Raw genomic sequence first — 16,843 nt, 5'->3', positions numbered from 1 at the left:
TAGCCCTGAACCTATTTCCCTATTGTTAAACAATTTTTCCCCATTTTTTTTTTTCACCCCAACTTTTAAATTAATTTTTTGGGGTGTCCCTATTTTTTTTAAAACTTTTTTTTGACACAGTTCTTTTTTAAATGTCAGTCCCAGGGGTGCAGGCTATTTTTTTTAAGCCTGCACCCCTAAACCCCAATTCTGCACTTTTTTTCGACACCTATTCAATGGTGAAAAGTTATCCCCATTTTTTATCAAAGACTTTTCAAAACTGTGATAAGTCTTTGATATTGAATACAGTGTAAAACTAAAACCTGCGATAATGACGTCATAGCTCCGATATTAACGCAAAAACGATGTTATCGTACCCATATTGAATACCCCTGTAAGTCAAAAAGTTTGCACCGATCTAGCTAGCTAAGCGACAGTACAAACACATGACAGTTCAAATAGCACTGCAGTGGCAGACAACATGGCAGTTTATTAATTTGGATGACCCCATATTAGAAAACAAGAATGTTTTAATTTATCAGAAACTAGATCAGAGGCCCAAGGGAGATGGCATATGGATGTAGTTGAAGATAGGGAAAGGAAGGAAGGAATTTTATGAGAAAAGAGGGGAATGATTTAAATAGAAAATGTTCCCATTCATATCAATCTCTGCCCCAGTTACACATATAGGATACAGAGTTGCACTACACTGACAAACAGGATGGCAGTTTAATAAACTATAAAATGTTTGTTGTCTATGCAAAAAGATAGTCAGCAATGTCCCAAACATTGCATAATGCAAAGAAAAGAGTAGCAAGATGGAATTGTCCTTGGGCCCTCTCACCCACTCTTATGTTGTATATTAAAAGGAACATGCACAGTTTAAAAAAAAATCACTTCAGTGACAGGGACTGTAGATTGTTTAACAGTCAATAGGTTTTTTTTTATTACTGTTAGTAGTAGTATTCGTGGGCCCCTTCAGGGATGAAGATCCACTACTAGCAGCAGCAGTAGGCCTAACACTGAAGGATTCTTCTGAGGAATCCAGGATAGGGGAGAACTCACTTAGCCTTATTAAATTGGATACAAGACTAATTAAGATCATGATTGAGAATATTAATGATGAAGGTGTTGGTGGTGGAGATTTCAGGTGCTTGGATCTAGTAGAGAGAAGGGAAAAAACTAATGCTGGACAACTTGATACTTTTTTAGCATGTTTCTGATTTTGCCAAGAACTTATATGCATGTACTGCAAATTACCTAACATGGAGGAGGTTCCTAGGTGGTTTAAGTACCTACCTCTACTTTCTGTGACTTTACAAACACTATAGTTGGCAAGACAATTATTGTCCACATTTGGGTAAAATTAATTCCACACATAAGAGGTGGATTTTTTCATTTTATTCCCAGTCATGGCAATCGTCTTATCTTATCATGCACAAGAACTGCTTCCACTGGTGCCTCACACAAAGAACATCCTCATCATCAGCATCCTCATCCTCAATATCCTTAGTGCCTGTGTCACCTACACATATATCCCCCCTTTGTAAAGAAACATATCAATATTGTACTGTACCATTAGTCAGCCAAACCCATGAAATGGTGGTGATTTAAGGCTACATACAGAAACAGTGTTTCAACATGATCTATTGCAAAATTTTATGTTACAAAGTTACTATTTGTCTAACTGTCTGAGGCGGGATGTAGTCAGCATCCCAGCATGTGGGATGTCGACGGTCTGAATACCAGTGCCAAAATCTCAACAGTTTGGGATCCCAGCACTAGTATCCCAACTGCCGTCATTCTGAAGGTAAGTATCAGGGTGTTAGGGGGAGGTTAGTGTTAGGTAGCAGGGTTAGGTTTAGGCACTAGGCAGAGGGTTAGAGTTAAGCACCATGGAGGGAGGGTTATGATTAGGATGCGGGGAGGGGGAGGTTTGGTTTAGTTAACAGGGAGGGAGTGTTAGGTTTAGGGTGCGGGGAGGGAAGGTTAGGGTTAGGCACCGGGGAGGGAGGGTTAGGGTAAGGTTTAAGGTAGGGGTTAGGAAAATACTGTTCTTCCCTATGGGTTTCAGGATTCCAGCTGTCAGGATGCCACTGTCGGTATTCTGACCTGCAGCATCCTGACAGCCGGGATTTCATACCCAACCCACTGAGGGATATGATTACAGACACCACACAGATATTTGCTCATTCACTGTTTATTATTAACAAAATCTTTTATTGCTTTTGTAGTTTTTGTATGTGACATTCATTACTGATGCTCTATATATTTATGAGCACTGATTGTATTAATGTATAAATAAAAGGCAAACAATTTTTAGTGAAATTTCATCTCACATTTTTATTTTGAACTAGACTATTGTGCAGGGTGTTTTTTTTCTGTTATTTTTCTAATTTGTATACTCTTTTTTGGCTGGCAACCATATTAATAGCAGCTTGAGACACAGTCTTTGTGTTTATTCTATAGTATCCTTAATAGCACCTTTGGCTATATCCTTCTCTTTTTTTACAGTTTGTTTTTTAGCACTGATTTTCTGTTTTAATTTTTTGTTATCTCTTCTATACTCTGAGTGAAAATTGCTTGCATTGTCATGAGAGGCAGAAGAAGATGCCTCACTGACAGCTGTTGCAGAACTACCACTCATAAACAAAGGTCAAGGCCTGAGCCTTTCCTTGCCACTGTGTGTGGTGAATGGCATGTTGGCAATTTTATGTTTTTCTGCAAAAAACTTTCTCCTTATTAGAAGTAATTTTTTGTTTACCACTGTAAAATATCGATTTTTTTTTCAGATGCCCTAACACTTTAGTAGATGACACTGAAGGACTAGTATGATATTTGTCATGATGACTGGAGGCTGCAGTTGCAGCACTAGTATTTGGTTAAATCTTCTGCTTCTTTTCTCAAATTATCATTATCTATATCCACGAACACACAAACATGGTACAAAAAAAATATTTAAAAAAATATACATATTTTTTTATTTATCTTACTAAGTAATTTTAAATTTGCAGCTCAGCTAACACTGCATGGAGAAAGTGCTTTTACATATACATGAACAAACACACTGGGGGACAGCGAACAGACATACAGTAGTGCAAACAAACAATAGGAGAAAATATATAATTTTTCTTTTTTTTAATTCTCATCTCAAACTGCGTGCAGTCACAGTACTTATATGTACATGAACAAATGCACTGGGAGACAGCACACAGGTTGTATAAACAAAAAACAATTTTAAAAACTTTGTATTCATTTTTTTTTTACTTTTCCACAAATGACAACTGTAGAGTCATACTGCTTATATCGCAGTGAGGTATGGCCTGCAGAGTCACAGTGCAGCACCACTGTGTGACAGTTAGACAAGTTATAATACTTCCTGTACTATAAAAAATATAAAAAAGCTTCAATGGTGTGACCTATGGTGCAGTGATGGTGTGTCTTAAGATTCACCAAGATTGATTAGCATATCTGCCAGTGAGCATCCCAGTAGAAAGAACCTCAATCACGACATTAGCATAAAGATACAGGCACGTCTGTGTATCTCTGAATCAAGGACAGTGTAAGTGGTTTATCAAGTAAAAACCCATTTATACATTTCTACTATTACAGTATCTGATTCGCTTTTACATGTAGGAGGCAGGGAGAATGGCATAACATTACAAATATTTGTTACAAATTATTCGAAAGATACATAGACATACTGTAGACATAAGGAAGAATCCCAACTGTAATTATCAGAAAATTATCAAAATGACAATTTTTGCAGCAACAATTTTATTTAGTCTTAATCTTAATGTACTTAAGTCCCAAGCCTAAGCAAAGAGCTTTTCACTAAGACTATCAATTTGCCATTTGCTTGTTCATATTTTTATTCTGATATATTTTAGTCTTTAGTTATTTAGGTAAAATTAAGTTATAGTTTCATCTTGACAAAAACTTCTCTCTGTGATGTAGAAGCTGTACCAATTTGATACTGAATTCCCCCTCCTTTAGTTACAGTTCACAGGAGACCTGTACACATGAAGTATCTGGAGCTTGTGACAAGGGAGTCCATCTCTCAAGTTGGGAAAAAAGCAATATGAGAAGCCAACCTACATGTTTCATTTTGACAACTTCATGACAAAGCAGAGGAAACAGGGGTGGGTTTCTCCCGGATGTTCTGGGAGCAGCTGTGTTTCTGAGGTAAGTTGAGATGGTTGATACACATCGGATCACCACACATCCTCGCACCCACCTCCACTGATTTTTCCTCTGTTAAAGGTAAATAGAGAATTGTACCTGCACCCCTGAATTGTAATCTACAACCAGAGCACCATTATCACACTGGTTGCAATCGTATCTCAGGGACCTCGTTGGGTACTGCAAATCAGGGCCTGTACCTATATCTACAACTTAAAAAAGACATTCCTACAGTTATAACAGTTACCTAACCCTAAAAAAAAAGTGTCGACCATTTTGTCTCAATCATTTTTGTGTTGACCTTTTGACCATGTGGGCCATTTGTACCTGTCGACCTTCTTACATGTCGACTTTTAGTGTGTTAACTTTTTGTCCCTGTTGACCATTTTACTGTCTATTTATAGTCTTGTATCCTCCAGAAATACAAGCCAGCGCCTGACAAATACTCCACAGCACCTCAAACAGGACATTGTGTCCCCACTATACCCATTATATCAATACACAAGATCGCCTACCATCCCCATCCATTCCCCAGCTGTCTGTGTTGTACATTTCTGTTACAGTATGACATCATGCCACAGTGGTTATCTTATTAATGTTGTCACACTTATTTTGTTATATGTTATCTAATATCTGCTCCTACTGTTATAATATGTATGTCTTATAGCTCCTGCTGTTATAATAGGTTTGTCTAATAGCTCCTGCTGTTATAATAGGTTTGTCTAATAGCTCCTGCTGTTATAAAATGTATATCTAATAGCCCCTGCTGCTATAATAGGTTTGTCTAATAGCTCCTGCTGTTACAATATGTATGTCTAATAGTTCCTGCTTTTATAATATGTATGTCTAATAGCTCCTGCTGTTATAATAGGTTTGTCTAATAGCTCCTGCTGTTATAATAAGTTTCTCTAATAGCTCCTGCTGTTATAATAGGTTTGTCTAATAGCTCCTGCTGTTATAATATGTACGTCTAATAGCCCCTGCTGTTATAATAGGTTTGTCTAATAGCTCCTGCTGTTACAATATGTATATCTAATAGCTCCTGCTGTTATAATAGGTATGTCTAATAGCTCCTGCTGTTATAATATGTATGTCTAATAGTTCCTGCTATTATAATAGGTTTGTCTAATAGCTCCTGCTGTTATAAAACATTTGTCTAATAGCTCCTGCTGTTATAATGGGTTTGTCTAATAGCTCCTGCTGTTATAATAGGTTTCTCTAATAGCTCCTGCTGTTATAATAGGTTTGTCTAATAGCTCCTGCTGTTATAATATGTTTGTCTAATAGCTCCCGCTATTATAATAGGTTTGTCTAATAGCTCCTGCTGTTATAATATGTATGTCTAATAGCTCCTGCTGTTATAAAACATTTGTCTAATAGCTCCTGCTGTTATAATGGGTTTGTCTAATAGCTCCTGCTGTTATAATAGGTTTCTCTAATAGCTCCTGCTGTTATAATAGGTTTGTCTAATAGCTCCTGCTGTTATAATATGTACGTCTAATAGCCCCTGCTGTTATAATAGGTTTGTCTAATAGCTCCTGCTGTTACAATATGTATATCTAATAGCTCCTGCTGTTATAATAGGTATGTCTAATAGCTCCTGCTGTTATAATATGTATGTCTAATAGTTCCTGCTATTATAATAGGTTTGTCTAATAGCTCCTGCTGTTATAAAACATTTGTCTAATAGCTCCTGCTGTTATAATGGGTTTGTCTAATAGCTCCTGCTGTTATAATAGGTTTCTCTAATAGCTCCTGCTGTTATAATAGGTTTGTCTAATAGCTCCTGCTGTTATAATATGTTTGTCTAATAGCTCCCGCTATTATAATAGGTTTGTCTAATAGCTCCTGCTGTTATAATATGTATGTCTAATAGCTCCTGCTGTTATAAAACATTTGTCTAATAGCTCCTGCTGTTATAATGGGTTTGTCTAATAGCTCCTGCTGTTATAATAGGTTTCTCTAATAGCTCCTGCTGTTATAATAGGTTTGTCTAATAGCTCCTGCTGTTATAATATGTACGTCTAATAGCCCCTGCTGTTATAATAGGTTTGTCTAATAGCTCCTGCTGTTACAATATGTATATCTAATAGCTCCTGCTGTTATAATAGGTATGTCTAATAGCTCCTACTGTTATAATATGTATGTCTAATAGTTCCTGCTATTATAATAGGTTTGTCTAATAGCTCCTGCTGTTATAAAACATTTGTCTAATAGCTCCTGCTGTTATAATGGGTTTGTCTAATAGCTCCTGCTGTTATAATAGGTTTCTCTAATAGCTCCTGCTGTTATAATAGGTTTGTCTAATAGCTCCTGCTGTTGAGCATTTATACAATTATGGGCTCAAATAAATCACTTTTTAATTATTGAACAAAACTGTGTGTAGATCTCATTTCTCTCAATGCAACTGGATTTTCTGTTACCAATATTTATCCACATCCTCCACACGATGCTAAGTTACAACTGAAGTGACATAAATATATTGCTAGTAATGGCCGGTGGTTCAAATCCCTACAGTGACAGCCCGGCAGAGGTGGAAATCCCGATCGTCCATTAAGGTGAGTATGCTAACCTAATTCCCCCCTAACCCTCCCTTAGGAGTGCCTAACCCTAACTTCCCCCCAAGTGCCTAAACCTAATCCCCCCTCTAAGTGCCTAAACCTAACCCCCGCTTCCCCACCGCCTAAACCTAAGTCCCCGGGGGGGGTGCCTAACCCTATCCTCTCCCAGGGGATCCTAACCCCCTCTACCCCTAGCCTAACCCTATCCTCCCAGGGGGGTTCCTGACGCTAAGACCCCCCCGGAGCCCTAAACCTAACCCTCCCCCCGCGGCTGTCCGCGCCTGGGCCTGGTTTACCTGCGATCAGTAAGCCAAGTGTCGGGCTCCCGGCGTAGGTCTAATGACAGGCGTCAGGATTTTGACGCCTGTCATTAGACACTTGCCGAGATTAGACAGTTGGAAAGCTGGCGGTCAGGATTCCATCCATCAGCTTCCCGACTGCTTCCCCATTGATTCCAGCACATTGTCAATTCCTTATGAACTGTCACATGGAAAGGTGAGAGTTTCATTCCTTCTATACACCGTTCACTTTACTACCCACTGTGCATGCAGTTTGGGTCAACGTAAGCCCCCCTACCACACATTTATTTTATTTGATGACTTTGCATTTATTACTAAATAATTTGAACCATGTACCATCTTGGACATTCTTAATGTATCAAAAAGTAATGCTGATTGCAGAATATATTGTGTCTTACATTTTGAATTCAGTGTAGCTTTTGTTATTTTCCCAGAATTACATTATTAATAATAATCAGTGTAACGAGCAGCTACTTAGATTGATTATGTCCTACTGTAGTTAATTGGTATTTGCAAAATTACAGTTTTTAGATTTTTTTATACATTCACTGTGTATTTCATATGTTCTGATATTAGATACCTTAAAATACAAACATGAGCTCATTGTTTACATATATTGAATTAATATTAGAGATGAGCAGTTCGGTTTGGCCTTGGACGATGCCTGTGAAAGATGACACTTTACCTCGTTCTGAGATCCTAACTTGTCAGGAAGATCTGAGCTAAAACTGAACCCGCTCATCTCTAATTAATATACTGATGGTGCACAAGGCTAGGAGGTATGAAGATGGGATTAAGCATGTCAGGAATCACATGTTCTGGTTGCTAAAACCAATTTTGACAGCACCCTCTTCCCTTCCTTAAGCGCTGATACTGTTATTTACAGTATATGGTTAAAACAACTTATTGCTAATGCAGTACCACTAACATTCTATTTCCTCCCCCAACATAGATTTCATTTTTGTATCCCTATGTCTATGCATATTCATGGCTCCTAAACACCCCATTACCACTACCTGTACACCCATCCAGAATCACACGGCACATACCTCATAGTGCACGTCATTCTCCTCTAATCATTTGTTTAAATAATAGAAAACTTATAAATTGACTGCAAACCATATATCTAGCTTATTTCTTGAACAAACTATTACTCATATCCATCATCTACAACCAAATTAAAGTATATTATAAGTAGCAGGTTGCTTACATTTAATATTCACTGATATTGATTGGGTTGATATTATATTATTGGGAAATGTAGCCGTGCATTCCAACATAGATTTATATTCTGTATAGGAAGGGATATAACTCATTGCAGTTTCCATGCTCCATTTTCCCCAATATAGATATTTATGCCTCATTGTTATCTCATGTCCAACCTTATTCCATGTGAGAGTGGGGGGTCTGGAGGCACAGGTGTGATTTACAGAACAGACAATTTTAACTATCTTCTTCTCCTCCATATCATCAGTCCCTGTTATTAATGGTTTGGGTGGGTTATCTGAAAGCAGAGAAGTAAATATTTCAAGCATATTGCGTATTACGGTTTGATAAAAAAAATAATGCATATAACATACTATACAATTGGATATACATGTATGTATCTGTCACTTATACAAAATAAGACAGAAATAGAGAAATGCTGGATATGTGGAGCCAGGTGTTTATAGTAACAAATGTATATTTATTATAACCAGAATATCTAATAGTCTTAATTTATTAAAATAAATGATATTAACATTAAAAGTAAATTAAGCCTATTAGAAATACTGGTATTAATATACATTTTTTGTCTACTAACACCTAGTGCCACATAGCCAGCATTCCTCTGTTACTATGTTTGGAGATTTGCACACCTCTTTCTTGTTGTCCGCTGGTGTAGTCTCATTTGTCTAAGAGATTGAATACTCATTTACTTGGAATATTACACTTTGCAAAACACAGCAAGGAAAAATCCATCTGATAGGGTTTGAAATGATTACCCATTAGGGGCTGGAAGTAAGTCAGTCTCCTAGTATAACGACTGTCAGTTGATACTGTGAATGTGTACAAATTAAACTTTGAAATCCCTTTTGGAATCTTTGTCAATAGAAAGTTGACAATCCCACTCGCACACTGGCCCTGATTCAGAGCCGGGCATTTTTTTTTTGGAGCGGCCTCCAGGCCGCTTGCATAGCTGTGGGTCACCACTCACTGCTATTGCAAGCGGCCAGGATGATGGTCGCGATGGTCAAGACCATTGCGACCATCGGGCTTGTGACTAGACCCTTGTGGTAGGGTCTCGTGGCCGCAAGCCCCAGAGAGTTTCTGGCTCTAATAGAACCGGAAGCTCTCTCACTGACATCACTGGTGATGTCAGTGGGGCCACCCACAAACGGCAGGTGTTCGCATGGGAATGACTCCGTTTGTGAAGCCACCCCCACGCCACGCCTCCAAAACGGTGCAAGCTGTCAATCAAAATCGACAGCAGTCCCCTTTTGGTGCAAGAACCGGAGCGCCCGTCGCTAGCCAGGTCTCGCGCATGCGCATGTTGAAGCCGGCTCCGGCGAGCGCAAGCGCAGTGGCCTAACATCGACCCGCTCGCGAGTGCATAGCGCTTGCGAGCGGGTATGAATCATGCCCACAGTCCTCAAATGTGCTTACAGCAGCAGGCATATCAGTGTAACCCAGGATAGTCTTTGTAATCAGAAACCTGGCTGCAACCAACTCTAGTGGCAATGGCTGCAGCAACAAAATAGGAAAACCTGCCAACCATCTCTCAGTATATGTTTATTATTGAAATATCAGTAATGGCTCAAGTTAAAAATAGCATTGCAGGAAGAATACTGTAAAATATATATCTTTTTATTTTTTTAAATATCTTCATATTGGCAATTCATATTTACTAGCGCAAAGAAAACACCAGCAGGGTGCTGCTACTCAGAAGGTTAGTTCAAGTCTTGTGACTAAAAATATAAAACACAAAAAGATAGAAGCAGAAAGGTCTCCCAAGATTTGGTAATCTGGCAAATAGGTAAATAATCCTGCCTTCCTGGACATTCCTAAGAACACTGAGATAAGCTCAAATATATTTTCTTCACAGTAAATGAAAAAAAACTAAGGGGAGGCGCTAATCAATTAATTAAAAACATAACAACTAGCAGCAAAACCAAAAAGAGCTTGTGCCAGCTCTAATAAACCAACATGAAATTTTACAGACAATAGTTTTGCGCTCTTAATCTTGCAAATTTATTTCAGATAATTGGATATGGTAAAAAGAATAAACAAGGTGCCAGTTTTTGGGATAAAAATTACTTTATAAAGTATTGTCCTAAAAATACATTTAGACTTACAACAAGTAAATCACAACTTATAAATGCATATAATACATTTTTAGAGGATGTTCCTCCAAGATATTGGCCATTGTAGAGGATAACTGAAAGTAGATTTAGACTGGTCAGCCATCCATATAAATCTAGTATTATCAGCAAAACAGTCTCTGTCACTGACGCGTTTCGCATCCACCTGGGAAGCTTTATCAAAGAGCACCTTTTTTATTTCTTTCTACCATATCCAGTTATAGGTGTAGGAGGAAAAGGATCATTTATTTGATCTGAAATTAATTTGTAAGATTAAGAGCGCAAAACTATTGTCTGTAAAATTTCAAATATATTTAGTTGGCTACTTTAAATTTTCTCAATTTTTATATATCTTTTATTGCTGATTTATTACATTTGTTTTAATTGCTTATGTGTATGTTGCCCTGTGCAAATCTTTTTTGAACAAGTATTTTAAATGTATAATTGTTGAAATAAATAGTTTTTATTTCTTAAAAATGTTAAATATATACTCTCTTGGTCTTTTAATATATGCATTCCCTACTATGCACTAATGATACTTTATATGCACTAAGAACACTTTGCATTGTTATTTTTAATAATTAACTGGATATATATCAAAACCAGGTTTTATACATATTGCACTAATGTTTGCACATACACACTTTATTCTTGCACCTTAAATAATAGATCAAAACAAAAATATTTATGTCATAAGGCACATTGCACTTTCTAGACGCTCTATATTAAATACACCCGATAAACACATTTTTCTGTGACAGGATCCAACTGGCACAATCTTTTTAATGGAGCCGACACCCTTTTGTAATTAGGGGAGTGCAATAGAGACATCATTGAATAGTCTCCGTCTTAAACACCTTTTCTTTTATTTATTTATTCTCGATTATCTCCTTGTTTGGAACCTCTCAGTAGTTTTATAATTGGCGCCGAATTGTAATGCATTTATATATATATATATATATATGTATATATATATAAACAAGCAAAGTAAACGCGGCTCTCGGGTTTCAATAAGACTCGTAACATCAAATTTCCTGGGGTCAACGTTTCAATGTCTGTGCATTTTTGTCAGGACAGACATGCACAGACATTCAAATGTTGACCCCAGGAAATTTGGTGTTACGAGTCTTATTGAAACCCCTGAGTGTTGCGTTTACTTTGCTTGTTCATTATAGCATGTTGACATGCTCATGCTGGCACCGGGGTATAGTTACGCTGATTAACAGGGAGAGCCGGATTTGTGGACTGTATGTATATATATATATATATATATATATATATATATAATCCACAGAAACAAGGCAGCACTTAGAGTATTCTTACTAGGTGAAACAAAAGCAGTGTTTTAATAATCGACAATTTCAGGGAATCGGATCCGCGTCTTCAGGATACACACACATGAGTAACACAAAACATTAAATTAAATAATCTTACCTCCATACTACCCCCTGTACTGTTGCCGCAGCCACCACCCTCAGGACTCAGGATCTTCCACTTCCGGGATTGTCTCCGCGTTCACCAGAAATGATGTCCCGCAGCCTCGGCTAGTGACCATGGAAACACTGTAAACATTCAAGCAGGGTTAGCTGTAACCACCTTAGTGCCCATGGTTACTTCATCATATCATGAATTCAGTGAACATTCATAGGCAATATAAACATATAAATCTGTAGAAAAATATAAAATTCAAAACCAATCTACATACAAAAAATACAATTAAGACCTAATTGTCCTATTGTGATATTGTGCATGATGATCACTCATACCAATATCCCCTCACAGACTTTATATACAGAATGTATAAATATATGTGCTGATATCAATAGATAAAAAGTTAAACTCCTAAAAAACATCCTGTTTTAAGACATGCTCAAAAAATCTGCATGAAATATAAAAGAAATAGACATCCCATGTAGGAATTAACACCCAAAACATAACAGTCCTGGAAACCAAATAAGGATGGACATGCCGATACCACCAAAAGACCATAGACGTAAAGCCACAAAAGAAGCATAATAGACTGGGCATTCTAACACAAATAAACAACTTATTTTAATAAACCATATACAGCTTAATCAACAATACCAGGACCATCAACTTACAAAACACACTCTAAAATATCCAACATTGATTATTATAAAGTTATGTGGAGGAGAATAAGCCCCTTTCTATAAAAAGTTAGATAAATCCAGAGAGTCATTTAACCCTCTGGGACATAATGTGTCTAACGGAAGATCCACCTAGACTCCAGCTGCATCAATCTCTTAGATCTGTTACCCCTCATACTGATTGGGGTAAGGCCTTTCATTCATTCCAACCAACTTTCCAGATGAGTTTGGTTGGAAAGTTGATTCTTATAAATTTCTTAGGACACTACAATTAAAAGAACATTTTGGTAAACAATTACCTTCCGTAGTATCTATCAAGTTTCCTGCACAAATACGGAACATTGGTCCCAAGTCCCAGTTTGATCCTGTATCCTCAAATGCTTCACTAAAAACCTTCCATCAGATGCTTGAGGCATCACTATATGAACATAAATCAACTATATGTAACAACTTTTCATCTAAGGAAAGGCTTGTCCTCCAATCTCTCTCTTAAAGACAGGACATTATCAGGTGCAGATAAGGGAGGGAATACAGCAATTTTGGATCTGGTTGATTATCAGACTGAATGTGATCAGTTGTTAAGTGATGTAGATACTTATTGTCCATTTGAAAAAGATCCTACTGGTGTTTATAAAGTGGAACATGATTTCTGGTTGCAACAAACAGTAGTAGCTGATATCATTCCTGAAATGGTTTGTGATAAGATGTTTATCAAATGTGCTATTGTTCCCATCTTTTCATCATTCCTAAACTTCATAAGGATGCACAGAGGCCTCCTGGGAGACCAATCATCTCAGCCAGGGGGTCTCTGTGTGAACCTATAGCTCAATACTTGGATGTATGGTTGCAGCCTTGCATCTAAAATACCTTTACGCATTTAAAATATTTGAATATGCTTCTAAGGAACTTTCTGGATATGAATTGGGCAACAGAGGATTTGTGGTTGGCAACGCTGGATGTTGCCAGAATATATACCTGCATACCCCACAAGGCTGAGCTTGCGACTGTTAGGCATTTGATTACTAATAATTTAGCATATGAAGGCCCAGACATAGATTTTTTTATGTCTTTGCTAGAGTTTACATTAACTCACTTTTTTTTCTGTACAATGGGAAATTCTTTCGACAGATGATGGGCTCCGCGATGGACTCATCCGCAGCTCCGTCTTTTTGCAAATGCCTACATGTGGGAGGTACTGTAGAAAGATATTTTTTTTTAATGTGCAATGATATCCTCTAGAATCAAGTTATACTATAGATATATTGATGATGTGTTGATTTTCTGGGATTCTAACAAACAAGATCTGGAAGCTATTGTTGATTCCCAGAATGTGTCTATAAGTCCGATCAAACTTATTTAAACTATGGAGAAAAACAGTGTACACTTTTTGGGTATCTGTATAACAATTAAAGATTCTCAAGTGAAGACAACCCTGTTCTCTAAACCCGCTGACAGAAATACCCTCCAGCAATATGACAGCTTCCAACCCTGCTCCACTAGAAAAGGGCTTCCATACTCTCAGTTTCTCTGGGTTCACCAGAATACCCTGGAAATGGAGGAATATATGGAAGAGGTATGTATTTAGCTAGAGGGAACCTTTCAGAGATCTCAGGAAAGCCAGAGATAAGGCTCTCTAAAAATAGAGAAGAATTATTAAGAAGGGTACAAATCAAAGCTTAAAGTAACAAAATCTCATGGATTAACCAGTATAGCACCTTGAGCAAGTATATCAAAAGCAAGGCAAAACAATTGTGGAAGATGGCGCCCATCATCCCCTACTGCATGATACCACTGGCACCCCCATTGGCAGCATCCCCCGCTGTCAACACCACCACTGCTGACACACCTGCACTGCTGCCCCATGTGCTGAGGACACCGTCAGTGACCCACACACTGCCGACACTGCCAGCACTCCCACACTGAGGACACCACCAGCACCCCTGCACTGCCAACACTGTCAGCACACATGCACTGAGGACACCGGTGGCACTCCCAATCTGCCGACACCGCCAGCACCCTGCATTGAGAACACCCCTGCACTGCCGACACAGTCAGCAAACCTGCACTGAGGACACTGCTGTCACCCCTGCTCTGTCGACATCTCCGGCACCCTGCATAGAGAACACCCCTGCATTGCCAACACAGTCAGCAAACCTGTACTGAGGATACTGCTGGCACCCTGCTCTGCTGACACCGTCGGCACCCTGCATTGAGAACACCCCTGCACTGCCGACACAATCAACAAACCTGCACTAAAGACACCACTAGCACTGCCGACACCGCCGGTACCCTTCACTGAGGACACTGCCAGGACCGCAGCACTGCCATTCCATGTACTGAGGACACCATCAGAAACCCCTGCACTGCTGACACAGCCAGCAAACCTGCACTGAAGACACCACTGGCACCCCCGCTCTACTGACACTGCTGATACCCTGCACTGAGGACACTGCCAGCACCGCAGTACTGCTATTCCATGTACTGAGGACACCGTCAGCAATCCCGCTCTGCCGACACTGCTGTCACAGTAAGTGCACTATTGTTGTATCCAATCCACACTGTATAACACACTGTATCTGTGTTGAAATTAGAAGTTGAACTGCCACATGTTAGTGCTGCCCACTGTGTCACAATGCTTAATCAGCCAGCTAGCTGGATGCAACCTTTTGTCCTTAACTAGATGAAAAAAATAATATTGTGAGGTGGTCAAAATTGATTGGAAATGACTGGAAATGAATGTTATTGACGTCATTAATGCTGTAGGAACAAAAAAAGGCCCATTTTATGTGATTTTAGCAGTTTTATTGATTTTTTAAGAAAAAATCCAGATCCAAAACCAAAACCCGAAAACAAATCAAGGAGGTGAGGTTTTTGCAAAACCAATCCAGATCCAAAACCAGTGGAGATCCAGATCCAAAACCAAAACACGGGGGTCGGCGCACATCCCTTTTAAAACATGGGATGGCTACATTACGATATAGGATGGTGGATTATGTACCCCAATCAGTAAGAAGGGGTAACAGATCTAAGAGATTGATACAGCTGTAGTGTAGGTGGATCTCCCGGTTAGACACATTATGTCCCAGAGGGCTAAATTACTCTCTGGGTTTATCTAACTTTTTATAGAAAAGGGCTTATTCTCCTCCACATAACTTTATAATAATCAATGTTGGATATTTTAGAGTGCGTTTTGTAAGTTGATGGTCCTGATTTTGTTGATTAAGCTGTATATGGGTTATTGACAAAATGTAAGTTGTTTATTTGTGATAGGGTTCAACTCATTTATGATATTTAGGACCTCATTCAGAGTCAGTCGTTAGTTCTGCTCTCTCGTAAGGGAAAAGGGGCCGGATATGCAAATGAAGCGCTCGCAAGTTGCGTCGCTAAGATGGGATCGTTAGCTCGATGAGCGTGGGTAAGAAACAGTCGTAAGACTAAAAACACGCCCCCTTCTCGATCGCAATACACATCATCTCCGGGCATATAAGGATTAATCGAGACCATCGGGACCCATCAGAGCTGCTTGTAGAGCTTAAGGCTGACCATACCCTCTCTCAAGCACTACGATCTAGTCAGTGTAAAAACCTCCATGTCACGTATGCCATGACACTACTTTGTTAATTATGCACTCCCATTAAACTCCGTTTGCATAGTCAGGCTCGCCTGCGTCCGGATCTCCACTCCCCCGTTCACAAGCACCTTCCCCTGTTACCACCCACAAACGGCTCATCCTGTCACTCAAACTAATGACCTGGCTGTGTTCAAGGAAAGAGATATTTCCAATCGCAACAGCGAGTTTGCGCACGCACATTGCGAATCTTACGCATGCGCAGTTTAGCGAACATCGCTGGGTAAGACCGAGTGGCCGTTTACGACCGACTCTGAATGAGGTCCTTAGTCTATTATGCTTCTTTTGTGGCTTTACGTCTATGGTCTTTTGGTGGTATTGGCATGTCCATCCATATTTGGTTTCCAGCAATATTATGTTTTGGGTATTAATACCTACATGGTATGTCTATTTTTTAACCTTTTTTAGGGGTTTAACTTTTTGGGGTATATTTACTAAGGTGCGGGTTTTTAGAAGTGGTTTTGTTGCCCAAAGCAACCAATCAGTTTCTAGCTATTACCTTCTAGAAGGTGCTAGATAAATGTTAAGTAGAATCTGATTGCTTGCTATGGGCAACAAAACCACTTCTAAAAACCTGCACCTTAGTAAATATACCCCTTTATCTTTTGGTTTCAGTACATATATGTATACATTCTGTATATACAGTCTGTGAGGGGATGTTGGTATGAGTTATCCCTAATACCTTTTGATCATCATGCACAATATCACAATTAGGACAAATAGGTCTTAATTATATTTTTTGTAT

General features: G+C 38.8%; 1 protein-coding gene across 1 annotated transcript in view; it reads right to left on the bottom strand.

Annotated features, from left to right (window-relative positions):
* Positions 1 to 16,843, bottom strand: part of LOC148509088 (uncharacterized) — a 55,844-nt gene that overhangs the window by 28,667 nt on the left and 10,334 nt on the right. Inside the window, exon 4 of the mRNA XM_088443648.1 lies at positions 8,232 to 8,525. Within this exon, the coding sequence (XP_088299774.1) occupies positions 8,232 to 8,525 (294 nt within the window). The remainder of the gene's footprint in view (positions 1 to 8,231; positions 8,526 to 16,843) is intronic.

The sequence above is a fragment of the Taudactylus pleione genome, unplaced genomic scaffold (assembly GCF_031769625.1).
Source record: "Taudactylus pleione unplaced genomic scaffold, aTauple2 ptg000332l, whole genome shotgun sequence".
NCBI lineage: Eukaryota > Metazoa > Chordata > Amphibia > Anura > Myobatrachidae > Taudactylus > Taudactylus pleione.
The sequence above is the reverse complement of the archived record's forward strand: the minus strand, read 5'-3'. Positions and strand labels throughout refer to the sequence as shown.